Consider the following 9354-nt stretch of genomic DNA (forward strand, 5'->3'; position numbering starts at 1 on the left):
AAGTGAGCATCATTATTATTCTCTCGTTTCTTTTTTTTTTGCGGTACGCAGGCCTCTCACTGTCGTGGCCTCTCCCGTTGCGGAGCACAGGCCCTGGACGCGCAGGCTCAGCGGCCATGGCTCACGGGCCTAACTGCTCTGCGGCATGTGGGATCTTCCCAGACCGGGGCATGAACCCGCGTCCCCTGCATAGGCAGGCGGACTCTCAACCACTGCGCCACCAGGGAAGCCTTCTCTCATGTTTCTTTATCCTTTTACTACGTAGTTTGCTTTCATTGTTTGGTTTTTTTTGGGCCACGCTGCGTGGCTTGTGGGATCTTAGTTCCCTGACCAGGGATTGAACCCGGGCCTCGGCCCTCGGTAGTGAAAGCGCTGAGTCCTAACCACTGGACTGCCAGGGAATTCCAAGTTTGCATATTTTTAAACCTTACATAAATGGTATCATACTTAGCAACTTTTTTCATTCAACTGTATTATTTATTTGTTTGTTTATATTTTGGCTGCACTACACAGCATGTGGGATTTTACTTCCCTGACCAGGGATCAAACCTGTGCCCCCTGCAGTGGAAGCTCGGAGTCTTAACTACTGGACCACCAGAGAAGTCCCTCTTTTTTAATGATAAAAATGCCACCTAGGACTTCCCTGGTGGCTTAGTGGTTAAGAATCCGCCTGCCAATGCAGGGGACACGGGTTCGAGCCCTGGTCTGGGAAGATCCCACATGCCGTGGAGCAACTAAGCCCGTGCGCCACAACTACTGAGCCTGCGCTCTAGAGCCTGTGAGCCACAACTACTGAATCCGCGTGCCACGACTACTGAAGCCCACACGCCTAGATCCCGTGCTCCGCAACAAGAGACACCACCGCAATGAGAAGCCCACGCACCACAACAAAGAGTAGCCCCTGCTCACCGCAACTAGAGAAAGCCCACACGCAGCAACAGACCCAACGCAACCAAAAATAAATAAATTTTAAAAAAAATGCCACCTGTTCCCATGACATTGGGTTACCTGAAGTGAAATGTGAAAGTTCCCTCTAAAGCATCTGACTTGTTCTCTTAAATTTTCCATAAAGATGAGAAAAGGGAGCACATAGTAGGAACCGAGTCCTGAAGACACATTATGGCTCAGGGATTTGTCTGGACACAGATGTTACTCTGCAGTCTTAATTTCCATAGGCCCCTTGGGGTATAAAACTAGGGCACTCTAGCTGTGCTAGAGTCTAGAATGAGGATTTCTTAGTGTGAGCCCATCTAAAATAATCATTTCACTTAATATTTAAGCAGTTTTTTTTAACATCATATAAAAAGTTTATCATTGTACTCAGTGCAGAAAACCTGGATAATAGAAGCATGAAGGGGGAAAATCCCTATTCCTACCACCCAGAAAGAACGTTTGGACACTTGATTGTTTTTTGTTTTGTTTTTAATAAATTTGTTTATTTATTTTTGGCTGTATTGGGTCTTTGTTGCTGTGCACAGGCTTTCTCTAGTTGCAGCGAGCGGGGGCTACTCTTTGTTGTGGTGCACAGGCTTCTCATTGCCGTGGCTTCTCTTGTTGCGGAGCATGGGCTCTAGAATGCAGGCTCAGTAGTTGTGGCCCACGGGCTTAGTTGCTCCGCGGCATGTGGGATCTTCCCAGACCAGGGCTCGAACCTGTGTCCCCTACATTGGCAGGCAGATTCTTAACCACTATGCCACCAGGGAAGTCCCGACACTTGATTGTTATTAACCAATATTATTTTCATCTCTGTTCTTCCTTCTTCCAGCCCACAGAACCTGATTGCCCAGTCTCAGTCTGGTACTGGTAAAACAGCTGCCTTCGTCCTGGCCATGCTTAGCCGAGTGGAACCAGCAGAGAGATACCCCCAGGTGAGGGGGTGGAATCCTGGGGGCCCTGGCTTGCTCGTCCTGGGAATGGCTGTGCCATCTGGGGGGTTTGTCTAATGAGGGTGCCCCTGGTACAGTCTGAATGCGTCTGATGCCTCAGACTGTTGCTCAGGCAAAGCCCAGTGGTGCACCAGGCCCTTACCTGGGTAGAATTGATTCGGAAGCAGCAGCCTTAAACAGTGGCTTCTGAAGGCATCTGCCAAGGCAGGGCTCCCTATTGAAGGCTTCTGTCTACAGCTGAAATGTGGGCCTGGTTGATGAGGATGTGGTTTCCTACACTGTTCAAGTGGTAATGACATCGGTGTACTTGTTGCTTTAGAGCCTGTTGTCTGTTACTACAAGGCTCTCCTAAACTCATCTTCTGTGATCTGCCCGTTAGTGTCTGTGCCTCTCCCCAACATATGAGCTGGCGCTTCAGACAGGAAAAGTGATTGAGCAGATGGGCAGATTTCATCCAGAACTAAAGCTTGCTTATGCTGTTCGAGGCAATAAATGTGAGTATAAAGGGGCAAGACCTAGGCCGTGAGTTGCGGCGGGTGGTTGGGTATATGAATTTTGAAGATGAGGTGATGATATTCAACTTTCTAGTTCAGTCTGACCTTGGAGCCCAGGGTTGCCTTTAGCAAATCTACTTAAATACTTGCTGATTTGTTAATAATTCTCTCCACTCCTAAAATAAGATTTTTAGTTGTTAAAAAAAAAAATCCCTGCCTGAGTCCTGGGGTTCTTCAAGTGTGGAGTATTTCACTGAGGAGCCAGGGCTTGAATTCAGCATCCACGGTTCTGAAAGCTGCTTACGAGGGAGGGATGAGCACTGAAGATGGTAGGTTGGGTCAGTTCCCTTTCTTTAACAGTAAAGCACAGCTTTAGTAAGAGTAATCTAAGAGCACGTACAGTTCACTTGCTCTTACCAAATCAGAAATCCTTCCACCAATTCTTTTTTCACGTGTTCTGTAGAATGTAGAAAATATGGGTTAAAATGGGAGGAGGGGCAGGTAGAAAATGGGTAATGGAGAAGTTATCAGAATATAAAAAACTACAAATCAATTAGAAAAAAGTAAGCATTCCAATAGGAAAATGGACGAGAGAGGCCCAGTTGAACAGATGCTTCACAAAAGAAGGAATTCAGATGGCCAGTGAATGTGAAAAGATGATAAGCTTCATTAGTCATCAGGGAAACATCAAGTGAAACCACTGCATGCCTCTCAGATGGTAGAAATGAGGAAGTCTGACAAACCAAGTGTTGACCAAGATGTAGAAGAACTGGAAGGCTCACGTGCTCCAGTGGGGAGTATGCATTGGCACACTGACTTCCAGAAGCAGTTGGCATTGCCTAGAAAAATGGAAGAGAGACATCCCTTCAACCCAGCAGTTTACAATCGCCTAGAGCAGTGGTTCTTAAACTTTTTGCTCTTGTACACTCTTAAAGATTATTGAGGACCCCAAGTACTGACTTTGGAAGAATATGAAGAAAATCTATCCTTTCTTATAATTTTAGATACTGTTTTTTTGGATGCCATACCAAAACTTATTAACAAGTGGTAATTACTTAAAAGTTAGTTGCCATGTGATATCTGAAATCATATTAATGAATTCTTTGTACTGTTACATTAAAATTCCTTGGTCTCCCTTGCACTTTGAATGCATCTTTTGCCCAACTGTGGTTTTCTAACATCATATCTTGGTCATTTGGAAAATACTGTCTTACTGAGTTATGCTGATCTTCCAAATGTTGACATATTTCATAATACAAAATTTTAAATAGCACTTAAAATGCATTAATATCACCACCAACCAACTCAGAGGAGTTTATACATGGAGAAACTCTCAAACCTACAGCAGCACATAGAAGTGTTCCAAAATTCTAATTTTCCCTTAAGCTGAAACGTTATCATGACAACAAATAAGAGTCAGTTGTTTTCATTTAAGTGATAGACTCTCTGTTCATTTTCAAGAAAGTGTGTATCAAATTCCCTACTTGATTTTCTTTTTTGGCTGCACTGTGCGGCTTGTGGGACTTTAGTTCCCCGACCAGGGTTCGAATTTGGGCCCTTGGCAGTGAGAGCGCGGAGTCCTAACCAGTGGACCGCCAGGGAATTCCCCGTTTGATTTTCTGTAGTTTGTCTGTCGTTCAACAAACAAAAATGGCTAGTACAGTTACCATACAAATAATCACACAAGGGCTTTTCCTGGAGGAAACCATCATGTTTCAGCATGCAGAAAGAGTACTTTAACCAGAAATTATTAGTATTTTTGTGTGTATTTGATGTCTTACACTGATAGGTGCAGCTAAGTGTAGTGTACCAGAATCTTGAGACAACATGGATCTTCTCTAGATTGTTTTATAATAACAGGGGACTTTACTATGTGAAGGATTAGTATATTAACTATTTAAGGTATCATTTTTTTTAAAGTTCAGTTTAGACTGATGGGCAGTGGACAGTGAGAACCACAAGGTATTGAAGAGTTCATTTAAAACTTTTCCAGTGGAGTTAATGAATTCCTGACCGAAGTCCCTTTCTCCTCGAACTTTAAATTTTGTTTTGAAAATAGTTGACATTCACATGTTTCAAAATTGAAAAGGATATATGGTAGAAACTTTTCTTTTCCCATACCCTTCAACCACCTGGTTCTGCCTGCCTAAAGGCACCCAGTACTAACCCGTTCCTCACATGTCCTACCAGAGATAGTCTGTGTGGCTACAGGCAAGTGATAATGTGATAACGCATAGGGACTTCCCTGACAGTCCAGTGGTTAAGACTCAGCGCTTCCATTGCAGGGGGCACGGGTTCGATCCCTGGTCGGGGAACTAAGATCCTGCATCCCTCATGGCACGGCAATAGAGATAGATGAGATAGATAGATAGAACACTCACACATGCATGTACATATATTACATGTATTCTTTTTTGCCCCTATTGGTATACATATTGCTCTGCAACCTCTTTTTCACATTTAATAATGTATTTTGGAGATTGTTCCACATCAATTCCTAAACAGTTTTATATTTTTGTTGGTGTCATCCATTCGGTGTGTCATATTTTGCTTAGTTATGTTTTAATGAATGCATATCCTTGTATATATGTTATTTCACACATATTCATGTACATACAGGATTGATTCTTAATAGTGGAAGCACTGGTCAAAGGCTACATGCATTAGTAATTTTGATAGATGGTTATATCAGTTTCAACTCCCACCAGCTATAGTTTGAGAGTAATATGTTTTTTTCAATCAAAGAGAATTTGTACTTAGGAAAACTGTCTACACAATTAGAATCTCTAACAAAGCAAAAAGTCACTGGGCCAGGATCCTAGGACTCAAAACTACCAATTTATAAGGAAATCAATGAACCATGAGTGAAGGGATGGTATAAAAAGAATAAGTGTTATGCTAAAGAGAAAGAATTGGGTGATGGGGATTATAGGAGAAAGTAGAAAAAGGGAAACTAACACTCATGGAGGGTTGACTGTGTAGGATTTAATCCTGACCACAGTGCAGTGAGATAGGTGTCATTATGCCCATTTTACAGTAGAAGAACACAAAACTTGGGTAACACCCCTGTGGTTTGAAATCTGGAATTAACTTGTTCTAGCTCTGGAAGGATGGGCAAGGAGGCTTTCATTTTGAAAGCAGGTTTAGCCATGGAAGTACCCACAGAACACATCTTGTCTCCACAGTGGAAAGAGGACAGAAGATCAGTGAGCACATTGTCATTGGCACCCCTGGGACCGTTCTGGACTGGTGCTCCAAGCTCAAGTTCATCGACCCCAAGAAGATCAAGGTGTTTGTTCTGGATGAGGCTGACGTGATGATAGCTACTCAGGGCCACCAAGATCAGAGCATCCGCATCCAGAGGTAGGAACTCATGAGCCAGGAGGAACTTCTCGGCCTCCTGACCTGCAGCATCATCTCCTTTTACTTCACCCTCCTCTTCTTGCCCCTGCCAGGTTCTTTACTCTGCAGCTTTCAGAGGCATTTGTTTGGTGGGCCATTTCCATGTCGCACTGACCATACCCCCAGCCTGGGTTGAGGAAGGAGACTTAGGGACTCTACCACCACCCATCCCTGCCCCACGTCTGCTCCTCCCTCCTCCCTGCAGTGCTCCTCCCTGCTTTGCCACCTTCCTGGGGGCGCAGGTCATCCAAGCCTGGGGAGGCTGTGCTTCTGTTCCTTCCAGTGAAACACTCGGTCGGGGTCATGTCGAACACCTGGGCCTTCCCTTGCAGGATGCTTCCCAGGAACTGCCAGATGCTGCTTTTCTCTGCCACCTTCGAAGACTCTGTCTGGAAATTTGCCCAGAAAGTGGTCCCAGACCCAAACATCATCAAACTGAAGCGCGAGGAGGAGACACTGGACACCATCAAGCAGTATTACGTCCTGTGCAATAGCAGAGATGAGAAGTTCCAGGCCTTGTGTAATATCTACGGGGCCATCACCATTGCTCAAGCCATGATCTTCTGCCATGTGAGTAGCAGCGGCAGCAGGAGGCGGCCTGCGGGGGAGGAGCTCCACTGGAGGGTGTGGCCCTGCACCCTCCCTCTCAGCCAGCTCCACTTCGTGCTGGGGGACCAGGTCCCTTCCCTGTGGCTGGAAAGGAAATGAATCACCTCCGTCTGCCCCAGGACATATTCTCGCAGGTTGTAATGAGTTGTAAGGGGAAGACTGAAGATCTGAACCTTCTTTGGTCCCACTTCTTAGAGATAACTTGGGAAAAAAACCTCCCAATAACATCCAGGAAAATAATTTTAAAGTTTTAATAATATAGAGTATTTAGGAATGAAGACCTTTGGCTCAAACCAGTCTTCATTGAAGGAATTTATCCAAAAAAAATCACATGGCTAAAAAATATTCAGAAACTTTAAGCCTAAACTGCTGACTGAACTCAGTAGAGCCTTCATATATATTAATGGCAACAAGCCACTTTTCTGCAGGTGTCTTCATTGGTTTTTTTACAGGTATCTTCACTTAAAACAATTCTTTTCACTCCAGACCCGCAAAACAGCTAGTTGGCTGGCAGCAGAGCTCTCAAAAGAAGGCCACCAGGTGGCTCTGCTGAGTGGTGAAATGGTGGTGGAGCAGAGGGCTGCAGTGATTGAGCGCTTCCGAGAGGGCAAAGAGAAGGTTCTGGTCACCACCAACGTGTGTGCCCGCGGTGAGCAGAGATTGTGTCCTGGTCTGCAGGCTCAGGGTAGCGGGAGAGATCCTCGTCTGCGGGACACTCCGGTGGTTTGCGGGAGATCCTGTTTTCTAGAAGAGCCTGTTTGTATTCCCTCAGCAGAGGAGAACTTTCACAGAAGCCAGAGTCCTGACTTGGTGGCTTAGAACGGCACCTGCTCTTCTTGGGGCCCCCAGTGAGGCTTTGGCTGCTTCTCCAGATACTGGTATCCAGCAGAGGCTCTCTGGAGCCTGATGGCTGATTTCATAATTTGGTCAGCACCTGCCACAGTTCTGTTTTCTCCCTCTGGGTTCTGCTACCTGCCCCTTTGTCTGAATCCCAGAGCTGGCCCATCCCAGACTGTTCCTTCCACCTGAGGTTGGTGCGTGTAGGCCTGACTGTGGACGACAGCGATTTCTGTGTCCCATCCTTACTCCTGTCCGACTCTCCTTCATGCAGGTATCGATGTGGAACAGGTGTCTGTTGTCATCAACTTTGACCTTCCCGTGGACAAGGATGGGAACCCGGACAACGAGACCTACCTGCACCGGATCGGGCGCACCGGCCGCTTTGGCAAGAGGGGCCTGGCCGTGAACATGGTGGACAGCAAGCACAGCATGAACATCCTGAACAGAATCCAGGAGCATTTCAGTGAGTCCCTGGGAGTGTCCCCTGCTGGGCCCTTACCTTACAGGGGCAAGTCCGGGGTGGGAGGGGAGGGTGAAGGGTAGGTTTTCCTGTGGCCCCGAGCGAGGCCTTTGTCTCTGGTCCATTCCCCACCTTCCCTACAATGTGGAAGTTCTCAAAGAGCACACCTGGAGAGCTCAGGGCTCAGGGACTTGAATGACAGTCCCCCCTGGCCAGGCTGAGGGGCCTGGGGCTCTGGCTGTTGGTGTCCGTGTCCCTTGCTCAGTCACTGGAAGCCTTTGGGGTTCAGTGAAGGATCTCTGTGGCCAGAGGCACAGCACGTTCCTAGGCAGCAGAGACCTGTGTTTCCTCCCTCCTTGCCGTGCTGTCCCTTCCCTGAGTGTGTGTCTCTGTAACCCCATGTTGGTCTCTCTTTGAATTCTCTTTTCTTTCCCCCAGATAAGAAAATAGAAAGACTGGACACAGATGACTTGGACGAGATAGAGAAAATAGCCAACTGAGAAGCTCCTGCAGTCACTGATGCCACACTTGGTGCTCCCCCTGCACGGCACACTAGTGCTTTCATGGCACACTAGTGCTTTCATGGCACAGGCCTCAACAGTCAACACAAAGATGAAGGCACGAGTAGAGAGAAACTACCTACCTCATTTTAAATTACGTTTGGACTTGACAAAAATTGCGCAAATGATGGGGGAAGGTAGAAGAAAAAATTTGCATTTTGGAAAATTTAGTCCTTTTCCTCCCATCCCTTTTCAAAGCCGCGGTTTCCTCCGTCTTTATAATAACGTGCTCACTATTGGCAATCGCTGGCCCCAGGATCCCCTGCCTGTTTTCTAGCTAGGGGTGTTGAGACCAGCCTCTAGCCGCTAAAGAAACTATAGAGGTATAAGCAGAGGACAGGAAAGGCCTGGGCAACTCAGCTGTGTGAGCTCCTGTGCGTGGGTGGAGCGTGCGGGCGGCGGCAGAGAGGCCTGAGAGCAGCACCCCCATCCCTGACTGAGACTTGTCCCGAATGTCTCTTACCCTTGGCCGCCTTCCTTCTCCTCAAATCCAGAGATGTTCCAGCTGATCCCTTTTACCTCTGTTCTCTGTGCAGAGTATATCCTTCTCTCTCCCTGTGTGAGCATCTTGGCTACTTTGTAAACCTCAGATTTGGGGAGAACGACGGAAGTCAGTGAATCTTCAGAGATTGTGGAATCTTCCTTTCCAAACTCTGGCAAGAGTGGATGATCTAGGGCTGCCTTCTCCTCCCGCAGTTGTTCTGTCTGCTCAGGTACCTGGTGTCACAGCAGCCAGGGGACACCGGGTGGTTTCCTGACACACGCCTGGCCGAGTGAGTTGATTCTCACCCATGGATGTCACACTGTGCCTGGAGTCGAGCAGCAGAGTTTGGAAAGGAAGTTATGACCAGTGAAAACTCTGATTATGCTGTTCATCCGTAACGTAGATGAACTTTAATTCATACATTGTATGAATAAGGATGGATAAATTAGAGCTATATCCATCATTCATTATGTTAAGAAATTTAAAAATAATTATGAAACGCTTTACTAATCATGATTTGTTTTTACTTGTATTTTTCTGCTTATTAGACTAATATATGCTCGTTAAAAAATGTGTGTGTGTGTATATATATATATATATATATATATATATATATATA

The 9354-nt window shown here is 46.1% G+C and overlaps 1 protein-coding gene across 4 annotated transcripts in view; it reads left to right on the forward strand.

Annotated features, from left to right (window-relative positions):
* The window catches only part of LOC103083515 (ATP-dependent RNA helicase DDX19A), a 22152-nt gene extending 13568 nt beyond the window's left edge, over positions 1-8584 (forward strand). The window contains exons 6-12 of one of the 4 annotated variants that reach the window (XM_007462955.1): positions 1766-1868; positions 2266-2380; positions 5566-5743; positions 6115-6352; positions 6878-7040; positions 7503-7694; positions 8130-8584. In XM_007462955.1, the coding sequence (XP_007463017.1) occupies positions 1766-1868; positions 2266-2380; positions 5566-5743; positions 6115-6352; positions 6878-7040; positions 7503-7694; positions 8130-8191 (1051 nt within the window). In that variant the 3' untranslated portion in view covers positions 8192-8584. The remainder of the gene's footprint in view (positions 1-1765; positions 1869-2265; positions 2381-5565; positions 5744-6114; positions 6353-6877; positions 7041-7502; positions 7695-8129) is intronic. The other 3 variants (XM_007462953.1, XM_007462956.1, XM_007462954.1) reach the window with 3 other exon arrangements.
* Positions 8585-9354: the final 770 nt, after the last annotated feature.

The sequence above is a fragment of the Lipotes vexillifer genome, unplaced genomic scaffold, assembly GCF_000442215.2.
Source record: "Lipotes vexillifer unplaced genomic scaffold, Lipotes_vexillifer_v1.1 scaffold70, whole genome shotgun sequence".
Classification (NCBI taxonomy): Eukaryota; Metazoa; Chordata; class Mammalia; order Artiodactyla; family Lipotidae; genus Lipotes; species Lipotes vexillifer.